Source organism: Egretta garzetta, unplaced genomic scaffold (genome assembly GCF_000687185.1).
Source record: "Egretta garzetta isolate BGI_Z169 unplaced genomic scaffold, ASM68718v1 scaffold29, whole genome shotgun sequence".
NCBI classification, from domain to species: Eukaryota; Metazoa; Chordata; class Aves; order Pelecaniformes; family Ardeidae; genus Egretta; species Egretta garzetta.
In genome coordinates, this window is record NW_009260796.1 from 854,653 (window position 1) to 870,471 (window position 15,819).

Sequence of the window (15,819 nt, forward strand, 5' to 3'; positions counted from 1 at the left end):
CGCGGTGCTTGGGCCAGGGTTTGGGGGTGGGATGGCAGGGGTAGGGGAACGGTTGGGCTGGGGGAGCTTAAAGGGCTTTTCCAACCTGAACAATTCTGTGATTCTCTATAAGGGGCCAGGAGTGCCCAGTACCTGGGCTGGAGAGTTGGGTGCAGCTTTGGCAGGGGGAGTGGTACGTGCTTTAGTCTTCGTTGCCCACACGTGTTGTGCTTTTAGAGGGATGGCTAATGAAATCAGCTCTGCTGGGAGGCTTTGCTGAACTGCTCCTGTGCCTCTTGCGACAGCATGATAAAAACTGCCTGGGCCAGGAGGTGCCAATTGTTTGTGGCTGTGAAATGGTCTCACGTGCTCTTTCTCCCTCTCGTTCAAGGTGAGAGTCTGGCGTTACCTGAAAGGCAAAGACATCGTCACTCACGAGATCCTCTTGGATGGTGGGAACAAGGTGGTTATCGGTGGCTTCGGGGACCCATTAATCTGTGACAACCAAGTCTCAACTGGGGACACGCGGATTTTCTTCGTCAACCCTGCCCCGCAGTACATGTGGCCAGCGCACCGCAACGAGCTGATGCTGAACTCCAGCCTCATGCGGATAACGCTGCGCAACCTGGAGGAGGTGGAGCACTGCGTGGAAGGTGAGGCTGGAGCGGGGGGACCTGGCTGTCCCGGGGCTGCTCCGAGCACGCAGGCGCAGCAGCAGCCGAGCCCCAACTCTGTTGGCCACCTTGTGCTCTTAGCTGGTAAATGATGGGTTGGCAAATCACACACAGAATCCCAGAATGGCAAGGGTTGGAAGGGACCTCGGGAGCTCACCCAGTCCCACCCCCCCTGCTGTTTTTCCTGACATTCAACTGAAACCTCTTCTGTTTCAGTTTGTGCCCATTGCCCCTTGTCCTGGCACTGGGCACCACTGAGAAGAGTCTGGCTCCGTCCTCATGACCCTCACCCTTGAGATATTTGTATGTGTTGATGAGGTCCCCTCTCAGCCTTCTCTTCTTCAGGCTGAACAAGCCCAGCTCCCTCAGCCTTTCCTCCTAGGGGAGATGCTCCAGTCCCTTTATCATCCTAGTTGCTCTCCTCTGGAGTCTTTCTAGGAGTTCCTCATCTTTCTTGAACTGGGGAGCCCAGAACTGGACCCAGTGCTCCAGGTGGGGTCTCACCAGGGCAGAGCAGAGGGGGAGGAGAACCTCCCTCTCCCTGCTGGCCACGGTCCTCTTAATGCCCCCCAGGATGCCATTGGCCTTCTTGGCAACAATGATCCCTGGCAGATCAGTCCTGTGTTCTACACGTGTCTGGGGTAGAGTCATACCGCTCCGTGGGCTCGCTTGTCGGGGGGATGGTGCCTGTCATTGACCTCATTGTCAAAGGCAGTGGTTGCAACCAAGGTACAGCCAAGCCAAGTTATTTTATATTATTTTTGCTCCAGATTTCACGCAGGTTCTCAGTCTCCTCCGTAATGAGTCCGATGTGGTTGGGAGCATCCCTGCTGCAAGTCCTGTCCTTGGCAGGCGCTTTCCAGGGAATCTAGAGTCCTCACACCTGAGTTAAATTTTTCCTGTAGGTTTAGAGCTAATAAGTTAATGGGGTAATCCTGTGGCGAAGGCCTGGCCTTCATGGCAGTCAGCCCTGGCTTCCTTGCTCGCTAAGCCAACCTTGTGGGCTCCCGGAGGGATCCCAGAAGCCAGTCGAGTTCTGCTTGGGCGTGAAGCTTGCTTCTCCAAGGTGCAACTAAGTCAGAACCCAGCCGAGCCGCTAAGTGCTTTTGGAAGATATGAGTTGTGCTTCTGTATGGCTGTGGTGAAGCCCTGTCTCCCTCACCCATTAATCTCTCTGGAGCCTTTGTGTCTGCGCCCAAAAGAGCTCAGGTGAGGAGGGTTGTAATGCTGTGCTCATGCAGCACGCGTGCACCACGCTGATGCTCCGCACGGGGACTGGGGGCTGGCTTGTAGCTGTCCATGGGACAATGTGGGGAGTGCTGATGTGCCTGTGCCAAAAGGGGGTGCCTGGGTTACTGTGGGGGTAACAGCATAGCTGCTGGGAAGAGTGGAGGGGGAGGCAGCCCATATGTGCTCTTTAATAGGGTCTTAGACCTCCAGGTATGGAGATCTGCCTCTGTGGAGAGCAGATCTGGAGGGAACGGATCTTTCTTCTACTTGTTGCCCGACCACCTTGAAAAAACGTACTTTCGTAAGAACCTGTTCGCTGGCTTCTCTCTTCCCCCTTTCTGCTTGTCCTGTGTTCCAGTAAGAGCTCATGGGGGAATGTGGTGCCCCAAAAACCCTTTGCTGGGGTCTGAGTATGTCCTGAGAGCAGATGAGTAAACAAGGGAAGGAATGCAGGAATTCTCCACAGACAACAAATAAACAGGCAGATCGGCTCCCTCCTCCCCCTTGGATGTGCAGGAGAGGCCGTAACCCCTTTTTCCAGCTGCAAATGCTGACGGCGGCAAACAACCCAACTCTGGGTCTGGGAGAGAGCCAGTTCAGCAAAGTGGCTCCCAGGAGGCTCCCGTCTCGAGTGGTTTCTGTAAAAGGGAGGGACTCTGGAGGTTTTTCTGCCTCTCTCTGTGTTCTATTTTGTGCTTGAAAGGGATCAGACCTGCTCCTTCCTTGCACCTGGTGGAGAGGGAGGGAGGAGAAAGAAGAGCGTGCGTGTGTGCGTGGTGGTTTTTATTAAACCTGAACAAACATTTGGAAGAATTTGGTCTTTACCTGGTTTGCTGTGTCCTTTGGCGTGCTCGCTTTGCACATGCTGGGTGTGAGCTGGGGTGGCTGGGCTGGGTGGTTCCCATTTGCGGTGAAGGTTGGTGTCCCTTCAGGCCCTTGGGAGATGACGAGAGATCTGTTTTTTCCTCCTAATACTTACAGATTCAGTGTAGAATTTATCACTGGGCCCCATTCCTCCTCTTGCCTCTACTGGGGGAAGATTCAAAGCTGTGTTGCCTTGGGGTAATGCTCATTGCAGCCCCTGGTATGCGGGGCTGGCTGCGTTTGGTGGGCTGGGACGGGAACTGCTGCAATCGGGGACACGTCCTAGCCACGGGCAGCTTTTCGTGCAGGGGGCTGGGGTGGCAATGGCACTGTTCTTCTCAGCATGCTGTCTCTACCTTGCGGCTGTACCGGTGTCCTGATCCCGGGAGGGGAGAGGTGTGACGTGCCTGTGTGCACCAGTGGATGTGTTTGCCTATAAGCGTGTTCTCCGGTGCAGTACCATAGGACAGGTTTGCTTGGTGTTGCTCCCATGCTGTTGTGCAAGGGAGTTGGAGGTGCCAAAGCTGGGCATGTCTAAATGCTCTCCCTCCTGTGTGCTTAAATTGCAGGTCCCTGCAGTTCTAGGTGGGTTTATCTTTCCTCCCTGCTAGATTAACCTTTCCCGATGCCAGGTAGCAGATGATTCTTTCTGGGACTCCCCTCTTTGAAGATCACTTGTTGCGTAGCTTGCTTCCCTTTAACTAATCAGGGCCCCCTTCCCAGTGGGTCACTGGGGTGCTGCTGGCAGGGCCAGCCTGCCTGGCTGGTGGCTCGGGGCCAGCAGGCTGGCGTGGGGGGAGCAGGGACTGGGCAGGGCTGGAAACCAGCCTGCAGACTGGTGGTGGACCTGGTTTCTCCAAGCTGATGGAGACCTCTCCAGATGGTGTTGCTGAGAAATGATACTGCCAAGGCAAGCTTGAATCGTTCATATCTTGGGTCAAAAAGTGTTTCTTGGGGGAGATGCAGTAATTCTTACTTTGGCATCTGGCTGGCTTGGCTGTTTCGCTTGCCTTGATAACCCCACCTTTCTTGTCACGTCCAGTGGATCTGCTTTTCTTCTTCCCACATCCTGGAAACCTGGTCATTCCGGGAGTATCCCATATGCTGGGTGCTAGCAGGTTTGCTGTCGAGAGCATGGAACAAACTGACCCCCAAACCCTCGATTTCCCTCAAGCCCTACCCAAAATTCAGGCCTCTCCCGAGGTCTGTGGAAGTCCCTTTGGGCTTGCCCAGTGCAGCTGCCCTTGCTGGCTTCTGGGGGGCCATGCAAAACCAGGCATGAGAACTCGCTCCTGCCACCCTGGGAACCATTTCTGAGCTCTGAGTCTGAGAATTTAGCTCTAGGACTTTGTTTTCCATCAGCTCCCCACAGGAGGGTTCAAAGCAAAGCTGCCCAGAACACTGCTCTTCACTGCACTTTGAGTTTAGAAAACAAACGTTTGAGTGCTTTTGCAGAAAGAATTGGAAGAATGGTGGCAGCTGAGTGGAAAAAACGTGAATGTTTTGAGTATCTTCATCTCCTGTCGCTCCAGCTTGGAAAAATCCTAGACCTCAAAATCTTTCCTGTCTAAGAGGGGAGTTCAAACCAGGGCGTCTCTGTGAAACAGCTCAGGTTAGGGTAAAACCAGCATGTTTGGATTACATTTAATTGCAGTAGAAATGCTTTGACCGGCTGTAGTCACAACACAAGACTTCAGCTAAGCTCTGCAAACTGTTGTCAGCACGGAGGGGGCCTGCAGGGAATTTTTTTGGTGCCGAATGGCAGAGGAGCAGCTCTGGGGCTGGCGCAGGAGGCTGGGACACGGGCTCGGGCTGGGCCCTTGGGCCAAGGAGGATGGTTTTTGTTCTGGTGCCTCCACGGGGGCATGCATGGAAAGGGAGCCAGCCCCGAGCAGCCCGCAGTGCTGCGTAGCACCGGGAGTGGATTCCCTCTTGTTCTTCACGACATCTGGATGAGCCTTCCCAGGGAAAGCATTGGCCTGATAAGCCACAGCCTTGCTGTATTTATGCCTTGGATGCTGGTGCTGCACCAAGAGGGCTGAGTCCCTGCCTGGGTGCTAAAGCTTCCCGAGGCACGGCACCAGCCGGCTCCATGCGAGGTGCAGCGCTTGCCTCTCCTTGCTCTGCCCTGGCGACGCCACCAAGCACGCTCTTCGGGAGTTTGACGGCTGACTAAGCCCCGAGAGATCTTTCCCCCGCGTGTCTGTCCCGTATTTCACTTTGATCGCAGCTGCACTTGAAGGGAATCAAGTTTTTTGTGTGTGGTGTGGGAAAGGCTGTGTGTTGACTCCATGCTGAGCTGTCGGGGTGGAAGGAAATTGAGATTTAAATCTTTGTTAGGGCCTTGGTTAATGAGAACCCAGAGCTCCTCTTAAACAGTGCCTTGCTTGTGGCATGATTTGCATTAATGCTGGTGCAATTGCCCCAGCTGAGACTGCTTTGGAGATGTGCATGGACTTTGAACCTCCTTGGAAAGCCCACGTACGGTGGCTTTGCAAGTACAGTGCAACCTGGTAGTGTCGGGTACAGTAAGCACGCGCTGTTGTAACAGAAGGTCCTGCTGGTGGCTTGAGACCCTCGCCCAGAGCAGCATGTCCAACCTATCTTCAAGGAACTCTGGGCTCTGTGCTTTGACTTGTGCGGTGTCCCCTCAGCCTCTCAAGGTGAGGTGGAAAATAGGATCCACAAACTCAAGTCGGAGCACCTTTGGGTGCTTTGGATCTGCCTGTCTTGGGGGCAGTACTCTGCCTCCCCGATGGGAATGATTCCAGCAGTGAGAGCAAGGCTGAGGACTGACCCTCTATGCGCACATGTAGCGGCCGTCCCAAACCTTGTCTGGGCCACCCTTCCCAGGCTAGTGAGGGGGGTGGTGGCCGGTGCTGCCCTCGTGCTCCCGTGGTGCTCGGTAGCTTCTCTGCTGCCTCCCCCAGCCCTGGTGGGATGCAGCGAGGCAGGTGCATGTGGTGCTGGGGTGGGCACCTTTGGGTGCTGGGTGGTCCCCCAGCCTAAGAACTGGAGGGGGCTACCGTGGCATCTCAGGGGGCTGCTGTGGGGCTAGCGTGCAGGCCTGGGGGACTCTCTTTCCATACAGATGCCCCTAACAAAGCTTGCTGCTCTGGCTTGTGTTCAGCATGCAGAGTGCTGCAGATGCTCCAGATGTTTAAAAATGTCACTTAGCTCTTACTGGAATTCTGATTCTAGCCAGTCCAGGTCTCTGACTTGTCGTCTCTGTGGCACCCCTGTTAATTACACCCATGGAAGAATTGGCATCCAGTTCTGCAGCCTCCGTTCTCCCATGTCTGCTTGGGAGCGGGGCTGCTTTGAAAGCATCTCCCTTCAAGTTACTCTCTCCGTTCCGTTTTGTCTTCTGCCCGTTCACTTTTATTCTGTCTTCTCTTTTCTTTTTAAGTCTCTGCCTCCATAGAACTGAGATGTTTTGTTCTTGTAAACCAGCCCATGCAAAATTCTCTTTTCAGGCTCCTTACGGAGACACTAAGGCATGCACAGTGGGCTCCTCTCTGCGAGGAAATCGCTGGCACGGGTTTGCGTTGGGCGATTTGGGCTGCGGTCGCTTCCCATGCTCTGGTCTCTCCGCAGCCCTTCTCCACCCCTGCAACTACTTCTTTTTTAATCCATCCCTGGCATTTCATTGTGCTTCGGGACAGGCGAGGGAGGGGTCTGGAAGAGGGTTAGTATGTGGGTTTCTTCTTTAAGAAGGTTTTTTTATTTTATTTTTTTTTTCTTTCCTCCTCTTCTTGGCTCTGTTTTGAATTGAAAATAATGAGAACAGCATCAACACCTTCGTCGTGGGGAGGGTAACAGAATTAGCCAGCAGCTGTAACGTGTAGTAAACCAGTGAGCATTCCAGGGGGGGCCCCTTCCTGCCTCCCCATCGGCGGCATGGGCACAGCAGGCTGCTGGGGCTGGGGCAGGTTCCCTCTCGGAGCTGCCCCCTTGGAGACGGGCACGGGGCAGAGCAGGGACTTGCTTGGGGTGAGGTGCTGGTGCTTCAGGGGCGGATGGAGCCAGGTCCTGGGGCTGATGCTGCGGCAGCCAGCCTGGCCCTGCCCGTGCTGCCAGGACCGGTGCTTGTAGGGGGTGCTCTGGCCGCTAGCGTGGGGGGCCCTGTGCGTGGGCTAAGCATAAGGGTCTGTTTCCTCCCTCCCTTGTGTGGTAGTAATGCAAAACATCCCAGGGGTTTACGGCAGTAGCGAAGAGAGTTGATTTGTTTAGCAAATTCCTATGGAATTTTAATCTGGTGTGGGAGGCTACTGGTCTGGGAAGGCTCCTTTGGCCCCACTTCCCACTCTGGCACATCCTGCTGCATTTCTCTGTGGGATCAGCTGGGGCTTCTTGGTCAGCAGCAGACGGCGTATCTCTCGGCGGGGCCGGCTGCACGGTTATGACAAGTGCTGGGCTCCGGCCATGTGCTTGTGGTTCTGCTTTTCCTTTGTTTGCTCCTCTAATAACTTGGAGGGGGGACCGTGGCTTGTGCTGTGCTGCGGAGGGGAGCTGCTGCTGCAGGCTCTGGCAGGCTCCATGCCTCCTCCTCCAGTGTGGTTGCCCATCAAACTGGTGGGCGCTGGTCTGGGGCTCGGGCATCGCCTCCTGGCTGGTGGGAACGCACAGGGAAGGAGCATTCTCCCTCTTTCATCCTTTTTGTACAGGCATGGGGTGGAAGAGAAGGGTGGCAGGGAAGGGACGTGGGAGTGGGAAAGGTGGTGTAAGTTCCTGTAGGGGATCAATCTTGAAAACTGTCCGTGTCCCACCCTTGGTCCCCGCAGTCTCCTTTCGGCGCGTCCCGCTGCAGGATGCTTGTCCCCTCGCTCAGGGGACTGGGCAGGAGCTGTGCTGCCGTGCTCCCAGGCAGGGGGTTCCTCGGTGGGCACGGGAAGCCTTGGGCGGTGGCGCTGGGGGCTGCGTGCAGGAGAGGGAATCCCCCGGCGGGGGCAGCGGGGCGTGGGTGCAAGCGGAGTGATGCTTCCTACCTGGCAGCCGTCGCCGTTCCTGTTGACAAGGCTGGCTCTGAATCTCTCCTCTCTGAGCACCTCCTGAACTGAATGCCTGCAGATTTGGGGCTCTGGCACCGCCTCCCTCCCCTTTGCATCCCTGGCTTTGCAGAACTGTTTTTTGGACTCCTTGATAACCTGTCGCCAGGCAAGACTCGGGTGCAGCTTTTTCTGTCTCACTGCCTCTCCCTGCCACCCCTATCCTGCAGCCAGCAGGGAAAACAGGGAGCTGCATGCATCCTTCCCTCCCTTCTCCAGCTGGATGGGGGGTCGGGAGCCTGTCCTACACCCAGGCCCATGCTGCTTTAGCTCGTGTGCCGGCGCTGCGGGGCCAGGCTGCGCAGACAGCCCGTGCTACGAGAGCCTGTACGCGCTGACTGTCGCTTCTGGTCGCGGTGTCGCCGGGCCACAGATCTGTAACTTTGACAAAAGGGGTTGCTGGTGCTGTAACTGCTTCTGTCCAATCCCCCCCCGCCCCCGACTCCGTCACTCGTTTCCCTGTCTGCTCCCTGTGCCCAGCATCAGCCCTGGCGGGGAGCAGGCAGCCCCGGCACGCTGCGTGTGCTAATGGCACGCACGGGCGTAGCGGCTTTTCCGACGCCCCCCGCCCGCCCCCCCCCAGCCAGTCCCCTGTATCAATCCAGGCTGGTTTAATGCTGTAACCACTTTTGCAGCCATCTAGGACTGGGTGGCTCTGCCGTTCTGGCAGGGGCAGAAGTTGACTTTGCTGTTTCTCTCTGCAAATTGCCGGCTCCTGCCGCTCGAGGCGGGCGATGCTCTCCCTTCGCCCAAGGCTCACGCTGCTTGTCTCGGACTCTCCCTGGCTGGGAGCCGAGGCGTATGGGCACACAGGTCAGCCCAGGGATGCATGGAAGCTGATCCCAGCCGAAGGGATGTGAGGGAAATGGCTCGGTACACATCTGGCTTCCAAAGCCTGGGAGCTGGGCTCTGCTGGTGGGGAGGACGGAGCGGACCTGCCCCAGCCTTCGGGCTGTCCGGAGCCACGGTGGGGCGATGGGCAGCACTGGCCGGGCCAGCCTTTGCCCGTGAGCCTCACCGGGCTCTGCCTGTCGGAGCTGACGGGTACCTGCCAGAACTGCCAGCACCCGCCCGGGCTTGCTCGGTGCTAATCCTTACCCGGAGTGGGACTTGGGTCTATTTATCTTATTAAACACTCTGCAAAGATCCTGCATTCCTTCGGGATGACTTCCAGGAGCAGGAGAGCTCTTTGATGTGCTGTGCAGCCGTGGCCGGGACAGAGCTGGTCCTGCGAGCAGCTCCCTCCTTACAGAAGCCATTCAAGCATTGCCTTTTTCTTTTTTCCTTGAAATATTGCTTCTCTTCCCTCATTTTCAGCTCCCTGAAATAATTTTCTTTGATTAGCAAAGGAAATGGGACTCCAGTGCTTTCAATAATTCATACCCAATTTGGCTAATTTCAGCCTGGCTGCAGCACAGACTACAAAGTGAATAAGAACGTGTGAGGTTTCGAGCTGCTTTTTCTTATTCGCTTCTAATTTTTACTCCCCTGGCTCTTCTGTGTCCAGCAGCCACGTCGGTCTCTGTTAATCTTGCAGATCTGTGGTGAGCTGAACAGGGTGGCCAGGTTCGCCCAGCGGGACAGGGTGGGCTCCATCCCCAGTCCTGCTTCGAGCCCATGGGATTTGCTGGTCTTGCAGACTCCCACCCATACCTTGCCCGCTTTCTCCTGTTGCTCGGTCGCTTTATGAAGGACCCCATCCATGCTGCTGTGGAGGCCTTGACCCAACCCGTACCCCTGCGTGAGCTCTTGTGCCGTATCCCAGCCCTGTTAATTCCCCTGGCCACCTCAGGTCCATGTTGCAGATTCACCTGAAAGCTGTTTTCTCTGGTTGGTAAATGTGCTGTCTGTTTGCATTGCCTTGCCCTGGTAGGGCTGCTTTGTCCCATCCATCAAGGCCAGGTTGGACAGGGCTGTGAGCAACCTGATCTGCTTCAAGGTGTCCCTGCTCCTGCAGGGGGGTTGGGCTGGGTGACCTCTAGGGGTCCCTTCCCACCCAAACCATTCTACGATCCCAGAGGCAGCACCAGGCAGCAGGGATCCTGTGGATCACGCAGAAGCCTGCTGGTAAAAGGTCTTTTGCAACACAAACTGCTCTAACGGTGCCTCTTGCCTCCCTCTTTAAGTAGCTGGTGGAGTCGGAGCCGTGGCTGGTGCTTGCCCGGCGTGCCGCAAAGTCTGCGTGTGCTGTTCTTTGAGTAACTAGGCAGTGGTTTTTTCTCCTTGAGCTGGGACCATGTGGATTTAGCTGGATTTCTTGGATTTAGTGGATTTCTGCCCTGAAGGAGGATCGACATTGCTGCTCGCTGTTCAGAGACTAGTGGTGCTCTTTCACAGCTGGGCTTTGCTTGTAGCCCTGCTCCGTAGCTTGCTTATTCCAAAATCTCATCCTGGGCTGCCTTTCCAGGAGAAGGCAAGCAGGTTAAAATAGCTCTGCTGCCCCTGTCCAGAGCCAGGAGACAAACCTTAACATCTCCCATGACCGGCTGCCTCTTCCTATCCCATTTTCTTTATCCCTGCATAGCAGTGGATGCTGGAGGAGAACTGCACGCTCCCAGAGGATGTTGTGTCATCTTGATGGGCTGTAAGTGCATCTTCTGTCTAATATTAGACCACGGTGCTCTCTGTCTTGCAGGGATGCTAATTAGCTTAAGTGAACTGGAGAACTGGCTGTGCCTCAGCATCTTTGATTTGTGGGTGATACTCAATTAAAACAAGGGGAACAGAAAAAAAGGCCAAGGGAACTTTTGCTGATCGCTGCATTTTTAAGTGCATTGCCTCCCTTTGGGTATTTAGTCCTCGGTTCTGTGTTTCAGGCGAGCAGGGCCAGGTCAGCATGGAGACCACGACTTTCTTCAGACGTGCAGGCATGCTTTGGGTTGGAATTGGTCTCATCCAAACCGTTCCTCCTGGGGAGAGAGGGAAGTGTGGAGGCTCAGAATTTGTCGGAGGACAGACTGAAGTGGTTCTCTTCCCTTTCAGGGCTTTTTAAAGCAATTTGCCCGCGTTAACAAGCCATTTAACTTGGTGCTGTCTGCATTTCTGCAGACTGAGGCAGGTATGGTAAATAAGCAGCAATATGGTCCCAGTTTGCAGGGCAAGTCCGTGACCGAGCAGGGAATGGGACCCAGGGGTTCTAACTCAGTGGGCTGCTCAGGGCTGCCAGCAGTGGAGGGGGAAAGCTCAGGGTATAGAATCCTAGAATGGTTTGGGTGGGAAGGGACCCCTAGAGGTCACCCAGCCCAACCCCCCTGCAGGAGCAGGGACACCTTTAACCACATCAGGTTGCTCACAGCCCCGTCCAACCTGGCCTTGCATATTCCCAGGGATGGGGCCTCCACCACCTCTCTGGGCAACCTGTGCCAGTGTTTCACCGCCCTCATTATAAAGAACTTCTTCCTTAGATCCAGTCTAAACCTACCCTGGTTTAGTTTAAAACCATTACCCCTTGTCTTGTCACTGCTGGCCCTACTAAAAAGATTTTCCCCACCTTTCCTATGGGTCCCCTTTAGGTACTGAAAAGCCGCAATCAGGTCTCCCCGCAGCCTTCTCTTCTCCAGGCTGAACACCCCCAGCTCTCCCAGCCTGGCCTCATAGCAGAGGGGCTCCAGCCCTTGGATCATTTTTGTGGCCCTCCTCTGGCACCTCCCTTGACCTGCTGGCCACGCTTCTCCTGATGCAGCCCAGAGTACGGTTGGCCTTCTGGGCTGCCAGCACACATTGCCGGCTCATGTCCAGCCTTTCATCCACCAGCACCCCCAAGTCCCTCTCGGCAGGGCTGCTCTTGATCCTTTCTTCCCCCAGCCTGTGCTGATACTGGGGGTTACCCCGACCCAGGTGCAGGACCTTGCACTTGGCCTTGTTGAACCTCATGAGGTTCACACAGGCCCACCTCTCCAGCTTGTCCAGGTCTCTCTGGATGACATCCCGTCCTTCTGGTGTGTCAAACGCACCACTCAGCTTGGTGTCATCCGCAAACTTGCTGAGGGTGCACTTGATCTCGCTGTCTAAGTCATTGATGAAAACATTAAACAGCGCCGGTCCCAGCACGGACCCCTGAGGGACACCACTCGTCAGTAACTCTGGTTGCCCACCTGCACCTTGACTCTGAATGCATGGAGCAGGCATTTGGTGCTGCAGCCAGAACACCAGAGCTTTACAGATGGATAACCAGGCTGTTGGCACCTAAAATGGGAGGAGAGCTGATGGCAGGGGAGATCCTTGCTCGGGATCCTCGCTGCCGTGGCACTGAGTCACTGTGGACTCTTTTCCTATGATCTGTAGATTTCCTGGGACTCTCCCTGGATGTACTGGTAACATGGACATGCTGGGAGTTCCCTCCTGCTGGCTTTCCCTTCAGCCTCCCAGGCTGCCCGCAACGCCTCACCAGCCTGTTCCTGACTTCATCTACAGGTCAGGAGCACGGGGCTGCTGTGAGCGCCGCTCGCTGATCGTGTGTGCGTGGTGGTCTGCCAGACGTGCTCTTGGATGTTCTACCTTGGCTTGGTCTTTTCTCTCTGCCTGTGTAAAATCCAAGCATCCCTGCTGATCTGGAGGAGTAAGAAATAGAAGAGGCACTGAAACTGGGCTTCCTCGGCTCTTTAGGTAAAGAGAAGCGTGCATGGCTAGAGCTGGTTCCTGCCTTCTAGCCTAAGTGCCACCGATGAGGTTTATCCATTCTTCCGAAATGCAGCTGCAGCCTGGAAGGTTGCCTCGTGCTGCAGAACCCGAAAGCCAGGAGGGATGCTCAAGGGGCTGTTTGTAACCCCCTTGCCACTGCTGGGTGCGTGCTGCCTGGTGTTGGAACTAAAGCCCCCATCTGAGGCTAAATTCTGAAAACTAGTCTTTAAACTCCTTTAAACACTCTTGTGCTGTGCCAGTGTTTGATGCAGATGGAGGTTTGGAGCCGAAGCCTTGAGCCTGGCTGGGTGCACGAGAACTACCAGAACAGAAACTGCCAGGTGCTTGGCTTTGGTAGCCAAAGGGTTGAGTAAGTTGTGGCCTTCCAGCGCTTGCAATACTTCTGAACCCCCAAACTGCAGATGAGAAGTCACTGGAGGGCGGGGGAAGAGGAAAATCAACCAATGCGTTGCTTGCCAACTCAAGTTCAGCTGCCAAATTGTGATTGTCTTGGCTCTGAAGCCGTTCTCCTTGGCCAAGAAGCTGTTTCTGGGAAAAAACCCAATGCTCTGGAGCCTTAGGTCAGTTCAGGCCTTCAAGTACTTCTGTAAAATCAAGGAATAAACTGTATTACAGAGGAAGCGTCAGCCTCCAAGAGGTGGTGGGGACGGTGCAAAAGCGATCTGAATGAATCGTCCCCGACTGCATAAGGCAAACTGGGTCCGGGCTCCCCACCCTGGGCAGGACATCCCCAAAAAAGCTTTCCTGACTTGCATGGCTCGGGAAGCAGCAGGCAGTGATGGGTATGGATGCAGAAAATCAAACTGGCCGCTTGGAGCTGGGAGGTGTTGGCAGCTCTGTGCTCTCTGTTAATGGGGAAAATCTTTTTAGTAGGGCCAGCTGTGACAGGACAAGTGGGGATGGTTTTAAACTAAAACAGGGTAGGTTTAGACTGGATCTAAGGAAGAAAGTCTTTACAGTGAGGGTGGTAAAACACTGGAACAGGTTGCCCAGAGAGGTGGTGGAGGCCCCATCCCTGGGAATATGCAAGGCCAGGTTGGACAGGGCTGTGAGCAACCTGATGTGGTTAAAGGTGTCCCTGCTCCTGCAGGGGGGTTGGGCTGGGTGACCTCTAGGGGTCCCTTCCCACCCAAACCATTCTAGGATTCTATGAATGTGGCAAGATGCCCGGTTCAAGTAGAAAGCAAAAAATCATCTGAGCTTAGGAAGAAAGGAGAGGAGCAAAAAAGAGGTTAGAGCACCTTCTGGGGGCTGCGCCTCAGTGCTTGGGGCTCCCTTTATCAGTACCATGGGCTGGCTCCTCTGTTGCCTTTTCTACTGTGCTGAGACCCCCACTCCCAGTGCCTGTGGGGGCTCTGCCCAGGGGTCTGTAAGGGCCCCCTGAGGGTCCAGGCAGCCCAGGGCTTCTCCTGGCTGTGTCCCTCGGGCAGGTACCAGCAGAGGCTGAGCAAGAAACTTCTGGGGAGGGAGCAAAGTGCCTGGGTGAGGTGGGAGCCTGGCACCCCTGAGCAGAGCCAGGCAGTGGTGGGGGTGGTTTTGGACCCCTTCATAGGGTGTCTCTGTCCGGAGGCTGTTTCCCTGTCCCTCTCTGCCTGGAAGAGAGATGCTTCCCGGAGCTTGGTTGGCCACAGCACACCGGCAGTACTGGCTCTCCCCCTTGCACCTCTCTGCCGATAAACCTTAATCCGTCCCAGCGCGAACTGGCAGCGGCCAGGCAGGCGGCCAGGAGCGGCATTCCAGTCATAGCTCAGCCAGGTAGGCTGGCAGGAGAAGCCGGGCTCCGTGGTATCTGCAGAGCGAGGTGTAGCAGGAGCAGCCTGCCCGTGGGGAAGGGGAAGCGTGGGGAGCGAGGCGTTCCCAGCCGAGCTGGGGCCATGGCCCAGCGGCAGTGGTGGCCGTGACCGCCCGGGGTGCGGGCAGGGGTGCCGTCCTTCCCCGGCGTGGGTCTTTGGTTGCTGATCCTCTCCTCTGTGGGTCCCTGCTAAGCAGCGCCGCTGACTTTCCTTTGGTGGCTGTCCTGGTAGAAGAGGACATGCACTGATATTTTTTATTTTTTATTTTTTTTTTAGATGCTAGTATAGCAATTGCTAGGGAAAACCCAGCGCCTGGCATTATGCAGCAGACCAGAAAGGTCCTTGCTTTGAATTGGGGACCCATCCTGTAACTCCTTGGGTGGCTGCATTTGGAATGGGCACCCATGGGGAGAGGAGCTGGCGTGGGCTGGCTGTGTGCCCCTGCCGAGCTGTGCTGTGGGATGCTGTGGTCCAGTTACAGACCCTTCCCAGAGGGAATGGTTCCTTCACTGTCCTATTTCTCATAATGGGGATCCTCTTCAGTGTCTTCAGTTGCATTTTTATCATGGTGGCCGAGGGACGTTTCTCCTCTACAGGAGGTGCAGGATTGTACTGTGGCTCCATCTCTTCTGCAGTTATGTTTTGCCAGGGGGTTCGTTTGGGCTGGCTCCCTTTTTCTGCCACTTCTCATTCTGTTGGTGCCTGAAAACTTTACTAACGAGCAGATATATCAAGGCTATGGGGGCAGAACTGGGTTCTTGTCCTCAGTTAATTACCCAAGCAAATCCTTTTGGCTGGGCTGTGAGAGTCATTCGTGTGGCTCAGGGTTGCCCAGAGCTTGGCCCTGGCTTCCTTGGGGACAGTTGTGCTCTTGGGGAGTCAACCTTTAGGAAAACAGGTTCTTTGTGTTTGTCCGTCTCCTGCTCACAGCCAGTTTCTCTCTTCTCTCCTTGTTCTGCTGGGCTGTCTGTTTATGTAGTGATAAAATCCCTGAGCAAATTGTTTTAACTGATGCTGTTTATCTAAGAGATAAACTGGGATCAGCAGAAGCTCCTGGCAGTTGCATGGGGGAGCTCTGTCATGAGGAGCCATCTGAGCTCCGTTGAGGTGGGCGCTTCGGCTTCGTTCAGCGTGGTTGCTTTCCCAACAAACTTGTCCAGACTGAGCACGGGGACCCAGACGTGCAGAAATCCCCTATTTCTTGCCGCCTTTGCCTGGGTATTTGAAAGTCTCGGAGTTTGTATGACTAAGTGGGTTGGATAAGGGGTTGTCCTGGGTTTGGCTGGGATAGAGTTAATTTTCTTCCTAGTAGCTGGTGTAGTGCTGTGTTTTGGATTTAGTATGAGAAGAATGTTGGTAACTCACTGATGGTTTAGGTTTAGGTGTTGCTAAGTAGTGCCTGGACTAGTCAAGGACCTCACCTTTGGGTTTTGGGGGTATTTTTTTTTTTTGTTTTGGTTTGGTTTTTTGTTTAGCTTTTTCCAGTTTCCCCTGCTCTGCCAGGGGCACAAGGAGCTGAGAGGGGGCACAGCCAGGACAGCTGACCCCAACTGGCCCCAGGGCTGTTCCATACCATATAGATGACATCAT

At 55.1% G+C, this 15,819-nt stretch overlaps 1 protein-coding gene across 1 annotated transcript in view; it reads left to right on the forward strand.

Moving 5' to 3' along the window:
- The first annotated feature begins 523 nt into the window (after positions 1-523).
- The window catches only part of AGRN (agrin), a 162,893-nt gene continuing 147,597 nt past the window's right edge, over positions 524-15,819 (forward strand). Inside the window, exon 1 of the mRNA XM_009646786.2 lies at positions 524-632. Within this exon, the coding sequence (XP_009645081.1) occupies positions 539-632 (94 nt within the window). The 5' untranslated portion in view covers positions 524-538. The remainder of the gene's footprint in view (positions 633-15,819) is intronic.